General features: G+C 37.2%; 1 protein-coding gene across 1 annotated transcript in view; it reads right to left on the bottom strand.

Annotated features, from left to right (window-relative positions):
- The window catches only part of LOC115606394 (mucin-5AC-like), a 50792-nt gene that overhangs the window by 27197 nt on the left and 4258 nt on the right, over positions 1-19337 (bottom strand). The window contains exons 3-28 of the mRNA XM_030482236.1: positions 18801-18854; positions 18132-18393; positions 17616-17730; positions 16902-16992; positions 15964-16073; positions 15537-15753; positions 14471-14596; positions 13888-14005; positions 12925-13063; positions 11782-11892; positions 11140-11209; positions 10183-10320; positions 9934-10098; positions 9470-9564; positions 8525-8651; positions 7535-7787; positions 6585-6637; positions 6099-6199; positions 5133-5284; positions 4562-4700; positions 4361-4474; positions 3672-3851; positions 1935-2174; positions 1059-1215; positions 619-747; positions 140-266 (exon numbers count right to left, since the gene is read on the bottom strand). Coding sequence (XP_030338096.1) covers positions 140-266; positions 619-747; positions 1059-1215; positions 1935-2174; positions 3672-3851; positions 4361-4474; positions 4562-4700; positions 5133-5284; positions 6099-6199; positions 6585-6637; positions 7535-7787; positions 8525-8651; positions 9470-9564; positions 9934-10098; positions 10183-10320; positions 11140-11209; positions 11782-11892; positions 12925-13063; positions 13888-14005; positions 14471-14596; positions 15537-15753; positions 15964-16073; positions 16902-16992; positions 17616-17730; positions 18132-18393; positions 18801-18854 — 3583 coding nt within the window. The remainder of the gene's footprint in view (positions 1-139; positions 267-618; positions 748-1058; positions 1216-1934; positions 2175-3671; positions 3852-4360; positions 4475-4561; positions 4701-5132; positions 5285-6098; positions 6200-6584; positions 6638-7534; positions 7788-8524; positions 8652-9469; positions 9565-9933; positions 10099-10182; positions 10321-11139; positions 11210-11781; positions 11893-12924; positions 13064-13887; positions 14006-14470; positions 14597-15536; positions 15754-15963; positions 16074-16901; positions 16993-17615; positions 17731-18131; positions 18394-18800; positions 18855-19337) is intronic.

Below are 19337 nucleotides of genomic sequence, written 5' to 3'. Positions count from 1 at the left end.
ACTGGCATTATGTAGTAAGGCGTTATGTTTACACAGGCAGCATAAACTAGTCCTGTCCTGTGACAGGAACATGCAATTTCCCACTGCTGTTTTGATTGGTTTTCCTTGTACATGATTAGGTTGGTATGTTAACTCTTACCATAAACGGCATTCGTCCCGTATATATATCTTTCCATCTTCGTTATCATAACAGTCGCAGAGACTAACGCACTTCATCTGATCCTCATGAAAATATGGCTTGTCTGGTGGGCAGTTAGGGTAGCAGCCTGAAGGAAGGAAAAGGACGTATAGGAGATAGGCAAGAATGAGATACAGTGAGCAAAATTTTTATTTGTGAGGAATGCATTTGCAGGTGTTGTTTTTAATAGTCATAATTCTGCTACTTATTTTTTCCAATAATTCTAGGAAGTAAAGCAGTGTACTAGCATCAGCAGAGCCCACCCATAAGTACTTAGTCTTCCAGATGTTTTTAACTCTACTTTCCATACTCTGCCTCCTTGCGTGTGGATGCAATGATGCTGAAGAGAACGGAGTGGTGCAAGTGTAGCTGATGGGGAAATACACTCCATAAAAAGCTTTAAAAATATAACAAAGTAAGGTACTTGCAGCTCTTTTTACCTTCTAAACCTGACAAGTTGTGGAGGCATTTTCCGCTTGGGTTCCTACAGGTCTTCATACAGGAGGCTCCACAAGGCTTATAGTGCCATTCACATTCCCCTTGTTGATTGTAGTAATCACAGAACAGTGCTAAGGAGAAACAGAAATTTGGACATGTTCAGAAAAAGAAAAAAAAACCCCAAAGAAAAAAAAAGAAAGAAAAAAAAAAAAAAGAGCTTTTTTTGACTCATGGCAGTTCATCATATTCCTCCAGTGCTGCTTGAACAGTCCTGAAAACTGGGAATGAGTAGGTGAAATTGTGTCACCAGCAAAACAGCTTAGTGTAAAAAGTCTACACAGGGAGATTACAATGCACATACGTAAGATACCCAGAGTGTGTGTTAAGCAAGGCACCATGTGTTTAACTACACTTTCAGAAGTGTTTATGACATAAAACTCACGACAGATTGATGGGGTTCTCCAGGCTATGCAGACGCCAACTTCACTACACGCTTGAGCATAGGCAGCTACTGCTGTACAAAAGCAATCACAGTCTCCTCCAGTGTCACAAGCACAAGCATCTGTCACACATGCTTGGTAGTATTTTGCTGGTTCAACCTATTAATGAAAACAAATTTAATACTATATATCCTACCATCTAAATTCTTTCTTAGCTTTGCTAGGGTAATTTTCTTAAAACTGTAGTATCTCAGAGGAAGGGCTTATGTCAGGATTTTCTTTTTGTTTTGCTTATATGCACTGTTAAACATCAGAGGTGTTGCCAGATTATACATCTGAACCATGTATTGACAGATTTTTAGACATCCAGACTTGTGTCCTAGTGGAAGATTAGATTCATGTTCGCAAGCAATAGGCAACTACACTTGAAAATCAATGTCTCTGCCAGTGGAGAGAACTAAACAGGAAGAGTACAGTTACCCTGCATTGTTTGGTATGTAGTTAGTGTCAGACAAAAGCTATGCTGATACTTCATTACTATATTATTATTTTGTTGAGCTTGTGTTCTGTACATGGTATATGAAAATTTTTATTTGTGGTGTGCTACAGGAAAATACATAGTAATTATGAAATTAGCATTCTTTTGTAATATGTCAATATTTCCTTTGAATTAGATATCCTTTTATTTCTTACAGGTAGGGACTATAAATCTGTCCCATGAGCAGAATTCAGACTGAAGTTTTCCTGACACAATTTGAAGTGAAACATACTAGTGAATTACTAGTGAATTAGGCATGTTAAAATGTATGAGGATAGCAGCTTCGATAATACATAGACCTAGTCTTCACCCTAAAAGTAAACTTTTGCCGTGGTAATACCTGAGAGTGACAGGCAGCAAAGACATTGCTGTTGATGATGCTACACTGTTTCTCTGACCAGGATTTTCGATAGGGGTTGGTAGAACATGGGTCCTTTATGCTGGAAGCATCAGGGCATGTAGAGGATACTTTCCAGCTGTTTCCAAACTCCAGGACATTCTCTACCACAGACTGACTCCTTGTAGTAAAGTCATTGATGCCGTTGCCATCATAATTTCCACAGAGGCCACAGATCTGGCCCTGCAAAAAGAAGTAAATAAAATAATAATGGATGAGAGAAACCTTGAAACAACATCTGAGGCTGAAAGAATACTTGAAATTCCATTCTAACATTCCTGAACATCTTAATCCTTTGTTTCCTCAGCAACAGAACATAACGACTGCTGCTAGAAGGATACTGCTCTTGACTTTTCTTTTAAATCTGCACAATAAAACCATCCTTGTCATTGTAATCTTTGGTCTTTGGGGTATGTATTTAACAAGGAAACAAGGATTCAGTTAGCTGACTAAGATTTCAATTTAAGCCCTGTTTTATACAATAGATGTACGCATAAAAAACAGCCTTACAAAGCTGTCATAAACACTACTAGTCCACATTGTCTACTCATTGAGTCTTTACTGTTATAACTGCTCACAGGTATAAAAAAGAATTACATTTTCCTTGAACATCCAGAAACATCTCTCATTCTAAATTTAGGGATCTGTGAAACTGATAGGCTACAGTAGATGCTATGCTTTCTCAATGAATCTAAGGTGCAAACTTTCCGTATTACTACTATTTGTGTAAAATGCCAGTGGGTGAGGCAGCAAAAGGACCTATGATACTGTAATAGATTTGTATATCTAGTTCCAAATTACATTTAATTTAACCAGAAATAGCCTCAAGCTGCACCAGTGGAGGTTTAGATTGGATATTAGGAAAAATCCTTCACCAAAAGGATAATCAGGCATTGGAACAGGCTGCCCAGGGAAGTGGTGGAATCACCATCCCTGGGAGTGTTCAGAAACCGTGTAGATGAGGCCTTCAGTGACATGGTTTAGTGGTGGACTTGGCAGTGCTGGGGTAGAGGTTGGACTTGATGATCTTATGGTCTTTTCCAATCTAGTCGATTCTATGGTTTTCTGATTCTATATACCTAACTGAAAACTTACTGCTGTATACAGTAAGATAGCAAATTACTCATCTACCACACTTTTTAGTACTTATGTATCGTAAGCTAGAAGAAGGAGTATGAGAACAGAAATACATTTTCCTTGTCACCTGTGTAAATCATGCTTGAAAAATACATGGCAGCATTTTACAAGAGCCTTTCACTCCTAATATTTCACTTCGTAAAGTATGATAATTTGATTTGTGTGTCAATGAGAACTGGAAACAATGGATTACTTTCAAGATCAAGACTACTCAATTTATTTTGACACATGCATCTGTATAATTTTAATAAGGTCTGATAACCTTTACCAAGGTTCAGTGGGTAATTTTAACGAAGTCCAAAAAAGCAGTTTGCCAGTTCAAGTTCTGTCAGGCCAAGTAGGCACTGAAAGCTGCCTTCAGAGCTCAGAAGAGCAGCAGAATGATGACGTGGCTTCCTGAGGCACCAGAGGAATGAAAACCAACATGGGATGTCTTAGGAATGCTAGAGACATCACCTTTTTCGGATCGTGGCAGAGTCTCGACAAAATTCACAACAGTCCAAATCCGGACTGTAAATTGCCATTTAACTGCTAGTTCCGCACCTTAAAATCAGGGCTGAGCTTGATGAAGATGCTGGTTTTCTTGTCCCACATGAGTATCAGTCCACTTGTGGTCTCAATTACCAAGTACATACCCATATAGCGGACTGTGTATGGCACCTCATTATTTTGTCCTCTCTTTATGACACTGACATGCTCCTCGCCAAGTATCAGTTCATAGCTCTGAAACAGGAGGAGAAGATGATTAGAAATGAGCTCGATAGCTGCAGCTGTGCTCTTAAACACATTTTTCTCTTTTTAAGAATACTATGCATATTTTATATAATGAAAACAAATAATCCAAATGCGATAAAACTATATAGTTCAAATCTCAGGTTCCTGGAACTGTGGTAAAAGGTATTTTAAATGGCATAGGTCAAAAAAGAATATTTTGGCAGTCATGGAGGATCTAAATTGCGCAGAATAAAATAATATGACATGATAGGCTAATTTCTGCTAAAGACTATTTTCCTGTAAATCTGTAGTTTGCCCAAGAGTGGTATAAAATACTGTGGGAAATGGAAAAGATAGAAAGCTGGGAAGCTCTACCAAATATTTCACTTCAATCTGATTTAAGCTTAATTTACAAATTGATTTGCTTCTTGAAATATTTTTCCAACTTCCTTGATGCAGTGGATATCTAGGCTTCTCTTGAGCCCTAAACAGTTACAGAACAAAGTTGATCTTCTTACCTCTAAGAAAACTTTGATAGATTTTGAGCAAGTTGTCCCAGTGTTGCCACAGGGAATATTTTCAGTAATAACCCGGAAGGTTCCATTGGCTGTGCCACTCATCCCACAGTGGTCCTGGGTAGAGAATAACATTTTAAAATACATTATTTTTGTAGACACAGTCAAGGTTAAGTCTCATTTATTACTGCAAATTGTCAGTACCTGGACTAGTGTGTATTCACAATTTCCATTGAAGTTGAACCTTTTGTCATCAAAGGTATTATAATGACCATCTCCATAAACAACGCAAGTGCCCAGACATTGATCTTTGGTGCATTCCCACTTCCTATTCTTGCATACACTAGGAATAAGAATAAAACATTTTAATAATAAAACAACTCACTGTTTTGTGTGGACACATCCCACCAAATCAGTATTTGTTTGGCAACTCATCCCTGGTAAATGTTGTATTGATTCTGGAGTTAAAACAGTTTTTTACGTTTTTTCATGTAAAGTATTAAAGCAAAGTTCTGTTCTGCCACTCTGAATGCATTAATTGCAAAACAGGGTAATACGAAATGAACACTGTAGTCCCAAAAACTTCTTCCTATTCTGTGCTTTGGCTACCTGTCTACATCAGAAGGAAACCACCTCATACTGCTTAGTCTACAACTGAAAGATCCATCAATTGGTGACATGTGTAATCCAAGTATTTCTTTACTGCTGTACTATGTAAGATCTTTGGAAAGACAAATGATGGAACCAGGAATGCTACTTCTGAGGAAATATTTACCAGGTGTTACAATCAACGTTGATCTTTTCCCCAGGCTGATACATGGCTTCATTGTGAATACACGGACATTCCTCTTCAGGAATACAATCACCATTCCCATGTAACACAAGCCCAGCTGGGCACACGCAGCCAGATACACATTTCGCGCTATACTGGAAAAGTCAAGAGAAGATAAAATTTCAGAATGAAATATTCACAATAGAAAAAGATTAAAATAAAATGTCTTTATATGGTCTTATTGCTGCCCATCTTAAAAGGGAGAGGACTACAAAGTACTTATAGGACAGTGGAACAAACTGGAATTTGTTAGCCATTGATTTAATAGAATATGTATCTGTTAAAGATGTTTTATGTATGCAAATCCTGATTACTCTGCTGCTGTCTGTGAGATTTAAGATACATTGAATCTTAAGTCTTGCTCTGTGTTAGCTGAAGAAGCCTTGCACTTTGTAGTGGGTGATGAAATGGAGCTTTAAGAAGAAAATACGTAATATTTTTTCGATTTGATTGATTTACATCAAAATCTGTTTATCTCCCATGTTACTTATTCACAAAATGGCATGTGGCTACCATGCATTTAGATGGAATATTATGATTAGGTATGCAAGAAGTTCCCAATTTCATTATGGTATGAGAAAGAATTATTTCTCCTACTCAGTTTATAGCCAGTAATTTTCTCCTAAAGAAGTAAAATGTGTCCTAGATATTTTCACTACTAATTACTGTTACCTGCAGTAGCTGAAGAAAGGTAGACACCAATTTTATGAATTAAATTGGATGTTACTTTTTATATTTTTGTCTAAGGGTCCCATTATTAATGCTTTATAATATGGTTTTAGGCTTTTGCTACAAGAACAAAGTATCTATGTTGTAAATTTGGAGTAGATCAGATAGATCAGTTACTTTACCACCAAGAGCACAGACAAAACCTGGAAGCACCATTTTGTCCAGCCATGAAATACTCACACACTGCATATCCAGAGTCTGGCAACTTTTTTGACATTCTGTTCCAGTTGTTCCTTCAGTGATGTTTCTACAGTCTAGGTAGATCATGGGAGATTCGCAGACTAAAGGAAGGAAAGAAGTGAGAGCAGTAAGAAATGGCACAGGGTTTATTTCACATCTCTAGCCATTAAAACCATCTAGAAATCCTTTGGAAATTACGTATTTCAGTTAGTAAGGATTGCTGTCTGTATTGAATAGATTCATTTCAGAGCACTGAATTCCCAGAAAAAAATCCACAGTGTTTTAGAAAAAAATCATTATGAAGAAGAAATCCTATCATTAATTTAGGTTCACTCCTGCCTTTTATGATAACTGTTGCACTATAACTAAATCAAAAATACTTCTATTACTTAAAACTGCATTAAGATTATATCTTTTCGATCAATTGCATCAACTATTTCTGTCCAGAACCTGGCACAGAGAAGTGGAAGAAGATTTTTTTTTTACCTCGAGCTGGATTGTTTTCTCCAGTACAATCCAGTCTTCCCTGGATGCAAGTGCTGCAAGAGAGAAAAAAAAACCGAAAAATCTCTTAAATCATGCATTGGGACTGAGAGCTACTTCTCTCTTGTCAAGTTTCAGAACTTCCGAAGGAAGGAGTTTCCCTTAATACCACTACCAGTGCTGCTTTCATATGATATCCAACACTGAGCCCTGGGGAACACCACTTGTGTCCAAGGCCAACTGGGTTTAACTCCATTTACCACCACTCTTTGGTCCTGGCCATCCAGCCAGTTTTTCACCCAGCAAAGAGTGCCCCTGTCCAAGCCGTGAGCAGGCAGTTTCTCCAGGAGAATGCTGTGGGAAATGATGTCAAAGGCTTTGCTAAAGTCTGGATAAACAACATCCACAGCCTTTCCCTCATCCACTAAGCAGATCACCTTGCCATAGAAGGAGATCAGGTTTGTCAAAGCAGGATCTGCCTTTCATAAAGCCGTGCTGACTGGGCCTGATCACCTGAGTGAAGGCATTCATGACGATCTGCTCTATAACCTTCCCTGTCACTGTGGTCAGACTGATAGGCCTGCAGTTCCCCGGATCCTTCTTCTGGTCCTTTTTGTAGATGAGCATCACATTTGCTAACCTCCAGTCAATTGGGGCTTCGCCTGTTAGCCAGGACTGACGATAAATGCTTGAAAATGGTGAGTACTTCCACCAGCTCCCTCAGTACACTTGGATCGATCTCAGCTGGCCCCATTGACTTATGTATGTTTCAGTGGTACAGCATATTCCCCTTCAAGCTCAGGGAAATATACATCTTCTTAAAAGTTGAAAAAAAAGAGACAGCATTGTATTGAAATTCAGGCAAGGTAGGCTAAGACCAATTTAAATGTAGCAGATTCTAAGGAGAAAATACATACGCTATTGCTTGAGTGTTTTGCAACAGATTCACTTACCATACAAGCCCATTTTCTTGGACAATTTCTCCAGATGATATGGGAGATCCTCTGTAGTAGCAGGGGCATTCTGTAGCAGGCACACATCTGCCACTGTCATCCATGTAAGTTCCATTTATGCAGGTACAGCCATCAACTGGGACAAACTTAATGTTGCATGTGACATCACGCTCACTCAGAGATCGACAAGTGGGTTGACAGGAAGAGATGTTATAGCTGTAGCTTAGGGATTTGGGACATGAGGTGTATTTTGCTTGAGAGAGGAAAATGAAATAGGTTTGTTAATTCCAGATGGTAATTTCTGGTGGGAAAAAAGAAATCACAGCAGTAGAAATAACATGTAAACAATACTGCACACCTCTGCCTATGTTGCGTCTTTCATGTAAATGTATTTCTGGATGCTTACAGAGTTAGATCTGAAAAGCTACTGTCCATGTGTATTGTGATGTATGCAAAGAAGAAAATCTTTTCTCAAATGAGATTTCAGAAAGAAACCTCCATTTTGTGCTGGCAAGATTTCTAAACCTTTTGAAGTACGAAACAAGATATCTCCCTGAATGTCTCCTTGTATGCCGAAACCAGACCTACTGGTGGTGGAACCCAGCATGCAGCTTCAGAGACCTTTCATTTGCAAGTGTTCTAGTTAGAATTACTAGTGCTGTTGTTCTAATATGTCACATTTACTCTACAGTTACTTGTCATACATAAAGCTGTAATGAAATTCAAAGTTGCATAGAAACAGGTAGAGGCACTTCCATAACAGCAGTCTCTTTCCTAGGCAACCTATGTCTTCCATCTCTTTGTATTTACTCTTGTTAGCAATGGATTGATTCTAAGGGAACAACAGAGAATTACTTCCAGAAGTTCACTTAACAAAATCCCTTCCTCAACAGTTATTATATTTATCTAGAAATCAGTATAAAGTAATCCCTGACCAGCAGTTTTTATTGATGTGTGTTCATAGGAAAGGGGATAGTTAAGAGTACTTACAGCAGACATCAGTCCTCCATCCGTCCAGCTGTATTCCTTTTGCAGCACAAGCTCTCACATAGGAAGACAGGGCTGCACACAGACAGTCCTCACTATTTTTACAGTTACATGTGTCATACATGCAGTTCTAAGAATGCAGAGAAAAATAAAGTCTCAGCACTGGTAATACTGTCAGTCTAAAAAAAAATGAGTATTATCTTTCTGGTCTTATGCACTAATCCCTCTTCAGATATGCTCACTCATAATCAACATTAATACAGCTTTAGCAATATTTTTTAGCAAACTTTTCCAGTGTTTCTCTACAGTTGCCTGGCCGGGAAGAATGAAGGTAATGGAAGTTCAGTTGATGTCTGCAGTTATTACTGGGAAATAGCGATCTTAAAGTCTGTTATACATTTAGTAGTCTCATGTCCCTCTGAACCATATTTACAAATACGCTGCAGAATAGCATACAAAGCTCTGTTCATGGTATGCAGTCTAGAAACATCATTTCACCAGTGTCCATATCTGGGTGATTCATAGTGAGAAGAAAGACTGGCAACACATTGATAGCAGAATATTGAAAATTATCTAATGGGCTTTCTGTGCCAACTAGTTATTAATGAGATGAAGCTGATGAGACAACAATTCACTGGTATTCAAACAAGCATTTGACATGCCTTTGTATACACTTGTTACTGCATGTGTGTATCCATCCAGGAGTAAATAGCTGCCTTTTCGTTTGCAGGTAAGTCAGGATCTTGAAGCCAAGGCTGACAATTGAATTAAGGTAATGTTACGACAAAACCAGAAACACACATTGAAAGAAGGAAGTGCTGCTGTACAGAAATGAAAATACAGGCATTGCTTAAGATGAGAGAGATGTCTGGAACAGTCCTTTTCTGGTAGCTAGTTGTAATGATCCTATTTCTATTGTTTCTAAGGGGAAAAGGTCTAACAAAGTACCATGTGGTAATCAGAGGGGTTCACTGCATAGTGACAATCCGCAAAAGGTCCTTTCTTGTCAGTTAGTAGTCCACACCAGTGCTGAGCATATTTTTCTGTGAAGACAACAAACAATAAAAATACTCTTTGTATTTCATTAGTCAGAAGAGCACTCTGCCCTGGGCTGTGAAGCCAGTTCTGAAGTCACATTAAATCTCTCCTTTTCTTGTCCTTCCCCCCCCCCCTGCTTCTGGGCTAAGGTTCCTTCAGTTTCCTTCAGGTACCTTTCTATGACTCTTCCTAAGAAAAGTCTATTGACTTTTTGAATTATCCCTAGTCCATTCATTTTGAGTATTTGTTTCTGGTTTCAGATCTATGTTTTTACCAAGTATGTAAGTCTTTCGTCTCTTATCTTTAGTTTACAACATACATGTTTTCCTTAGGAATAAAAAACAGCAACAATAAAGAATCTAAGAAACACGCACCATTATCAATGCTGAGTGCACAAGGGTTCTCAAAACTGCGCTGGATTTTAGGGCATGAAGCCTGAGTCATCCATGTATCAGCAAATGCTGTTGCTGTTCCTTCAGTTATTCCACTTATAACCTTGAAGTCATCAGTTTCGAGATCATTGAAATTGCCACAGAGACCTGTTGAAAAGCAGTGAAAAGTTTGTATTGCTCGTACTAGGTGAAAGACATTAAGCAACGTGTTGTTATATTTCATTCACTTACCACATGTCTGGCCTTTGAAAATAGGATCCAGTCGCACAAACACTTGCATCATGGGTATAATTTGGATTTCAACGAGGACACCGAAGTTTGTCTGCATGATGATGAAGAATGATGAAGGTCTGAACACGGTGGCATTAGCTGCAGATGAAGAACGAAATGGTCACTTTCTATGTGAGGTCAAATACTGGAAACAGTGCATCATTATACTATTCTCCTTGAATTTCTGTCACAACTTTTGCAAATTCTGAGGTGAAATAAAGCCAATCTTTATGAAAATGAATCAGAAATATGAGTCAACATTTACAATTCAGAATTTGATTTTAGCTACCAAGTCGTTAACTTTATTCACTGTTTCAACATTAAGCAGATGGAGATTACTCCTTACTCCTTCAAAGAGACTAAGAAGGAAAAACTAGATGGCACTAAGCATTAAAAAGAATACTTTTGCTAAGCTTGTACAGCATAAATTGGAGCCCATACTGCTGGAAAGGGAAAATAAGCAGATCTGGAGGTCAGAGATACCACACAGAATCGTTTCTGTGAGACAGAAGAGCAAAAATCAAACTTCTGTCTGAGGAAGTGTGAGCACAGGGGTGGTCATTCAAAAAAAAAAAAGAAATGTAGAAGAGGTAAGCAGATGTCTTCTGTGTTCAGTTTTTGGCAGTAAGAAGGAAATAAACCTTACACTGATCAAATCAGGAGAGTGTAAATGCTGTTTGCTTCGGTTTGAACCCTTGCCTATGCTTGTACTGTCTCCCATTTCTTCATGACATCAAACTTTCTACTTCTACATGAAAAGCACTTGTGTCACTCAGGAAATATCCCGAAGAGAACTGAGGAATATGACCATGCAGGTTCTGAACAACTCACAGTCCTTTTCCATAGTTTAAGAAAATAAGCGGTTGTGGAGTTGAAGTTTTGTGGTTATTGCTCACAGAATGTTAGAGAAAGAAATACCTGATGAGATGGGCAACTGGGTGTAGATCGAGTTCACATATACACCACCATCAGGTTTGACCTCGATGAGCTGGTAAGGAAGAGGAACAAGAGGAAATTGTGTGAAAGATAACTATAGTCCAGAGAGTAGTAATAGTGATGATTACAGTGATACTAATACAAAAGGTACTAGATAAAAAGGGTAGGCTTTTTGAGACTTCACCTCCTCCCTCGTTCCGCTTTGTGCATTTACTGATTTTTCTTGTAATAAAAGAATTATTTTTAAAGAGACTTTCTCAGCTCCTTAGGAAATTACAGCATCTTGGTCTCTTTAAACACATCTTTGTGATGAATTACATCCCTTACAGTTGTAGTTTCTAACTTAAAAGCTTATGTTTTTTCCATCTAGTTGGCAGAGAAAATAGCTTTTTTCAGTTTTGTGAGTACAGTGTCTTTCTTAATGAACTTCCAGAAAGCCAAGTTCATGGCTGATCTGATTTTCATTAGAAAATCAATTTCTTTTCACTGGATTAAAAATAACATGTACTTATCACATATGCTGACCATTTGAGAGAGAAATTCCATTCCCTGACTGATTAAGGCTTAGCTTTTTTGCTCCCATATTTTCAATATTTATTTCCCATACTTATTTTGCGTTCTTACAGTTTGTCCTTTATTCACGTTGAGGGTCACTGTCTCTAAGCATGTCCCAGTTTTTGTTAGGCCACATTTGCGTAGTTCTACCAGGATGGCAAATGTTCTATCTGTACAGTGCTGAAAAAAAAAGCCAACAGTTATTTCACAAAAGGCTTAATTACAGAAGTTTTCCCTGTAAAATTTTCTCTCAACTCTGAAAAATATTTCTGTTTCTGAAGAGGATACAGTCTGTCCCGAATGCCTGGCCTTCTTTGGCTGAAGATTCAGTTTTGCCTTTTGTAATGATTAGGAACAATGTGAGAATTTGCATTTTATTAATGATATGCATATCTGGAGCTTTTATTCATGCATACTTATAATGTTTGATTCAGTTCTACTGTTTTTCTGTAGGTGGTATCAATGCTAGACATAAATTTCAGATAAAACGTTTTTCAGGAGAACAGTAACATACAGTTGCTTTTTTGTTTTTTTACTGAATCATGCAGATGGGGAAAAAGGAAAGGAAAGAAGAAACAGAAATAGCCCCTAAAAGATAAAAAAAAAAAATTACTTGTACATTGCTGTAATTAAATATTTTGATTATAATTGACTTTTAATTTTTCTGTTTCTTTTGACTTATTTTAAATCTGTTTAAAAAAGGTTCAAAACCTAAATGAAATATATAATTTGACTTGAAATGATTTTCTGTATTTGAACTTCCCAGAAATGAAATAAAAATGTAAGTCATATAAATTCAATTTTTTTTTTCTTCAGAAATAGTAGTGTTATTTTTCAGACTTGTACCATTTGGCCCAATACCGTACAATACATTAACATGGCAAAAATTCTACAACTCAGAAAGCTGGATTAATCACACTGAAGAATGTAGACTAAGTAAATTCTTTTAAAAGGCAGTTCTTTTCAGCTATTACTACATCAAGGAATTGGAAATTCCCCAGCTAACACCATATACTGTTGCATGACAGTCTAATAGTTAACTGATGATTGCCATTTGAATGACAGCATATATTCTAGTGAACATCTGGCTAAGTGAGAGGCAATTGAATGTCTTTATGTCAAAAGAGGTAAGTTTCAAAAGTGTTAATTGAGATGAACTTTTCTTTCTGTAAATGTATAAGGCTTTATGACCTAGTAATATCTGCTTCCCACCTTAGAAAGGACGTAAGTGCAGTTTCCATGGTGATCATAATTTTTTTTATCGTATGTGGAAATGTGTGAACCTCCCTCTACTGAACATGTTCCTGGGCATGACGTGTTTTCACAACGCCACTGGCCTCCATTACAGGTACTGGAAGAGAGAGAATCATGTTAGGTAAAATGAGTAACAGTGGTCCAGAGTATATGGAATTATGGTGAAATTGGGTTCCGCTATTTTGCTGCTGTTTTTTCCTTCAGGTTGTAGATTGACACACAGTAAATCTAGGTTTAAGACTTTCTAAAACATTGTGAACATGTGATGCAACACTTTAAAAGGAATGACTCTGGAATGCATTCACTTTGCTTATTTAGTTGTTTTTCTTCTTTGGACGGGTGAACTCTCCAGCAACAGGTATTGGATGAGTAATTGCTTGGGTTTTGTAGCTAACATAAAGCACAACAACAAATTAAAACCTTTTCTGCTTTGTTATTCAGATATGTCAGAAACTAACAGAAATGTAACCCCATGTCTATTCCTAATGCGGAGTATATATGTTTTCTAAGGTGACATGGTAGTGCACAGGTACAGGATTAATAATTGTAAAATCGAGGCTGTATTGTGTCATCCCTTCCTTTCTCCACAGAAAAGAAGTATCTGCAAATACATAAGTGATGCCAACTTCATTCCTTCAGAGAAGTCCACATGTTTGAAAAAAATAAACAAAGAGGAAGCATTTTAATTGACTGGTAAGAAATCTAAACATTATAAATCCTTGCTTTGATCATCTTGAGTTAGAGTGCAAAGCTTGTTAAGGCTGTTGCTAAATAAAACAAAGAATGTTCTTTATTGATATTTTGGAATTGTAGCGGTCAGTTAAATACACATATCAATTACCAGTGATGCAATTACACATAATAAACATTAAACTCAATATGTGAGAGGAAATAGTAAGTTAGAAACGTTACAAAGTTTACCAGGAATGACATTGCCCTGAAAAGGATGTTCCTGTGGCATATGTGTTGCCATTGTAAACACAGGAGCACTGCTGACGGGGAATGCAGCCAGATTTATTGATGTCATCAAATACAGTCCCTAGATCAATAAAATAAAGACAAAAACTTGATCAATTAAAGAGATATTTCCTATATACCATTTCTGTTTGCTACACATCCTAAATATCATCATAGATCTGCAGCTGTTGTGAATTGACATACCTATGCTGAGGCCAGTAAGACTATGCCAGTTTACACAGTGAAGGATTCAACCTTTATATTCTTAAACTCCATCTGCTTTGAAAGAGGGACTTACTGTATCACAGTGTCTTGTTGAGGTACTGGCCTTGAACTGTTTACTGTTCTGCTTTCCTGCTTTCTTAATGTTGCACATGTATTGGCAATTAATTCAGGTTTCTTTTCTCAGCTGAGACATGGCAAATGCTGATCATTTACAGCTGTGAGTAAAGGGAGCTTAAACCCCAAGGAACCTGCCCAAATCCTACAGGTAAGCTGCTGCTGTTCTTTGAGATCAGAATTGTGAGTACATGATAACTTAACTTGCCTGGGGGGCAAAAACAACCGTCTATACAGTGTTCTTCACAAAACTGAGATGGTTCAGGATTGGTGCATGTGTCAGCACAGGGGGAGCCGCACTCCTCATACTGCATGTTGTAAGGACACTTCTTGGCTAAAATTTTAAAGGAGGAGAGAGATTTTTTCAGTCAAAAGTATTTCTGGTTCACTGTGCATGAAAATATTTATATTTGTTTAACAGCTACATGTAAAAAACCACACTAAACTTCAGGTTGACTGCCAGATGTCAAAATCTGCTAATTTAGTTGCCTAGTTTCATATTTTATAGTTGAGATGTGGTTTCCATGACTGCCTGGTGCCAAACTGGCTCAGTGACTGGATTTGTGTGGACAAGAAGGTAATGACCCCACTAAGTCAGCAAGGCCTGTGTTTCTACTGAAAGCAACCTTCACATGAACAGCTGTACTGCTAATGAAATGTAAAACTTAAGTTCCTAAAGCTTTAGTATATTTACATTTTTCGGATACCATTGGAAGGGCAAATAGTACCTCGTGGGCTTTTGTTCTGAAGCAAATGCAGATAACAGTATCGACAGCTACACCCCAGAATCTAGTATGCATTTAGTTCAGTGCAAATCTCTGTGAAGATTACAGTGGTGCAGTCTCCTCACTACCAAGCAAGAGGAGATAAATAAGTACTTAACACCTGTGATGACAGAATCACTTAACAATAAAGAATAAAAAATGCTGTAGCAGCCATGAGTAAAGGAGAGAAACAGGAATACAGCAAGCAAGCCTGCCTCTTTCTTTCTCCTTTCTCCTTTATTTGCTTCTTTTACTGTCCCAGTTAGTTAAATAATACTTTGGCTCTCAATTAGAGTATCCATATAAGTCTTTGATACTGTTTAATCCAGTTTACATTAGAATCCTTAGCTCTTTTGCTGAAATCTTCATGCTGGAACTTGTACATCAGAATCCTCGGGAAAATGCAATATTGAATGGTCTATGATTTCTCATGCATCCTCAGCATCATCTGAGAGTTTGTTGTTTGTTAGTTACTGAGCATAAACTAAGGCTATCTCCTGTGATACTTACGACAGAGTTTTGAGGTTCTCCAGTTCAGAGGATGCCCACCAGCATGAGCACACTGCCGGGAGTATTCAGCAAAGGTGTCACAGATACATGAGGCATTTTTAGACTCTTCAGAGTGGCACAAGTCTTCTTGGCAAGCTGTAATGTACTCTTTAACATCAACTAGGTGATTACACTCTGCAAATGCAGAGCTGGTCAATGTTTCCTGACATATGTCATCCTTGGGAAGAAAAAAATTAAACAACAAACTAAACAAAATAGAAAGGAGCAATATATTTGTATTGTTACTTTGTATAATTATTCTTTTATAGAATCATATAAGCTTCTTTAAGTTGCTGTCTCCCAAGGGCATTTCCTGTTGACCCAACTTAGGCTGCAGAAGGATATGGAGAAGTTTGAAAGAAAAATGAAATAGTAAGAAAATCCTTACAAAAATATCAGTGCAATTATCTGGCAGGGTAGAAGTGGAGTCTTCACAGACTTCTGTTGGCCCATCCATTTTCTGCATATTCCCAAACTGCAATGCTGTAATCTTAATATCTGCACAAAAGAAGTTTAATAGTGAAGGTTGGGGTTTTTTTGTTCAGTGCAACTGTGCTTTATCTTTTTCTTCTCTCAAGAATTCTGCCCAAGACTGGCCAAGGCAGCTAGTTCCCTTCAGTCTTTAAATTCGATCATCACCCCTTCCAAAGAAAGCACTACATCCCTGTTTCAATTTACCTTGCACAGCACCCTGGAAAAAGTAAACATTAGATAAAAACTCTCAGCCTATTACATCTAGATGCAAACTAAGATTTTTACTAGAAAAATAACAAACTGTTTTCAGATTATATTGAGCCCATGCAGGGAATAGAAGAAGAATCTAAACAAGGATTTGGGCAATGGAGATAGATGCTGGATAGAATGCTATCCAATGCTGGATAGAATGATGAAGATAAGATCTTACAAAAATTATGCAACTCAGCAGGCAAATGTAGATATACCAATTTTAAGACAGAACTGAAACAATAAATGTACTGACTAGACAACACAATTGCCTTTTGCATTGAATATATTTCTATAGCTATTTCTGTTATTAGTTAAAATCTGACTCATTTTAACAGGGTTAGCTGGTTAAGTAAATAAACGATAGCATACAAGGAATATGCAATCAGTTCTTAGCACCAGTACTGTATTTATACTTAAAGTATTAAATCGCATTACCTGATCTCTGCACTACGTATTTTTCAACAGAGATTGAATCGTAACTTCTGAATAAATCATTTAACAGGATAGGAAAGATGAATGCTGATTATGTTAGAGTTAAAAGAATACAAAGAAAGCAAGTTGAAGACTCCAGAAATCAATTTTATTACTTAAAAAACTTACTGTTTGAATAGAACTCATTGTAAATTGGAAAACCATTGAAGTCCCCACAGAGTCCACAGGTCTGATTAGCATATTTCTCATTCAATTCCAGCTAAAATAATGGACAGTAAGTTGATAGAAGTTAGTGTTAACATTCTAAAATATATTTAAGACCACGGAAAGCACCTGCAACTGCTGCCTCTAAGTATTTTCATCAGATCTGTGTAATTTTATTTAGCAATCTAATTCAAACCTGGGTGATAGAATGAAGATTTGGCTTGGATTTGATTTACAACGCAGAGTTCAAGTTATTGATGCTATTGATGCAGACTTACATTTTCACTGTATTATCTATATTACTCTTAGCCTCTTTCTTTCTATTCCTTCTTCGGAAAAACATCAAATCCATAGTAAAAATGAAGTCCTAAGAGAGTGAAATTCTGAAAATTATACCTGAAGGGGTAAGTATGCCCTATAACAATGCCAATATGTTAATGATATAATGGAAGTGATTTTTCACCCTATTTTAAGCAGATGCCTGCTATCCACTTGGTGTAGATCCCTGTAATTTTCTTTCAGACTACCTGGATGTAAACTTCTCTTATACTAAGAAAGAATTCCTCAACAGTATCAGAGCAGAAGGTAATAGTAACCTCCTAAACAGATAGGGAGCAGCCTAATCAAAAATGAGCTCAGGTCTCTGAAGGCGCAGACAGGTCCAGGAGCAGTTCTTACCAGGATACTGTCATCTTCATTCCACATTAACACAATACCCATTTTGCTGGCAACTTTGACATAAATGCTGCTTTTCTCTATAGTAATTCCAAATTCTCTGTATGGCAGTTGAACTCTGGGAAAAGGCAGAAAGAAAGCTAGATATTTTCTGGTCCAGATGTTTGATAAAGAGAAAAAAAAAAAAGGCTTGTGGTATCCACCATCTGTAAGAATTCTAAAATAATGCAGTTATATGGAAAGAAAAGCAATTAAAACATAAGATGGTATAACATCATCAAATATGGATCTGAATTTGGATCCAGCTTCTCAGGATTTTTCATCCAAATTGTATTTCTGAGGTAATCTTGAAGGGAAGGATTCATTTACTGTGAAAGGAATTAATAGCAACTTATTCATGTTGGTAAAATTGTCAGATTTATTGAAGAACATCATTTTACCCCTCAAAGTACACCAAAGTACTCTTCAAGTTTGAAAAAAAGTCTATGGTTACCAAACAAGTGTTATGAATAAACTCACCTGTTGCTGTTGATCGTTACAACATCCTTTGTTAGTTCAGCAGCTACGCCTTCAAGTATCATGGTGATACGGCTGATTGTTGGAGCATTTTCCACCACTGTACGCCTAATCTGGATGTTGAAATCCTCATAGGGAGTGTTGCAGTGGGATGCAAAAATGTAATTACAGAGCCCAGGGAAGGAGAATATGTCTCCATCGAAGGTCTTGAAGTGGAAGTTGCCCCATGTGCTGCACACGCGACCATTGTGAGCAGGATTGGAAGCTGTGAATTAACACTAGCCGTAAAAAAATGGCTTAAAATTCTCAACCTTCATATTGTGAAAATCAATTTGCTCTAGGTTTCATTTCGTCATTAAATAGTTTCCATCTGCCTACCTCCATTTGTTATTTTCTGTCCATCTATCCATTATAAAACTGTGTATTTATTCTTCACTCATATCTGTTACTCATATCTCCCTATAAATGGTTATAGTTTTGTTCAGCTAGAGCTTTATTAGTTGTCTACATTTCAGCTAACACTTCAATATTATGTTTCTTAATCACTGTCTTTCACTTCTTAATAATCCATGACTTTCTTTATCAGTCTCTTTCCCAATTTGTATTACATTCCTCTGCCTGCATCCCCTGAAGTTGAAAACTTACTGAATACGTTTGATTTCCTCTACTTACGTCTTATTAATGGATTTGTCAGCATTGGCCAGATGATGTTTACCATAAGAGAAGCTAGAAAAAAAGAAAGAAAACAAAAACTAGTATAACAATACCAAAAATACCAAAATTGCACCTAAAATTTATCTAGAAAGGACTAAAAAATTAATATGCCAGTTCTAATGAAACAATGTTAAGCCTGTTTTGTGTTTCACAGCCATGGATAGGTTAAAAGTGCATACTAAAATTCAAAATTGGTATAGTTAAATCATAAGAAATTTCTTTCAACTGTGATGGTCTGCATTTTCTACCTTTTTGACCCTTTTAAGTAAGTCTGTTTTGTGTTAGGAGAGGCAGAAATTCACAGCTCTGCATATTGGAGTGCTTCAGATAGATACGCTGAATAAGTCAAAGGGTTAAGCTATACTAAATTAGCCTGTTACTGGTACAAAAGCATAGTTGCCTTCGCATTAAGCCTCCTCTTTCTAAGGAGGAAATAAAAAATTTAATTATCGTCTTTGCTCTCTGATAAATATTTTTCTGTTAAGGGGCTAAAAC

Source organism: Strigops habroptila, chromosome 4 (assembly GCF_004027225.2).
Source record: "Strigops habroptila isolate Jane chromosome 4, bStrHab1.2.pri, whole genome shotgun sequence".
Taxonomy (NCBI): domain Eukaryota; kingdom Metazoa; phylum Chordata; class Aves; order Psittaciformes; family Psittacidae; genus Strigops; species Strigops habroptila.
This window is presented reverse-complemented; position numbering and strand designations above follow the sequence as displayed.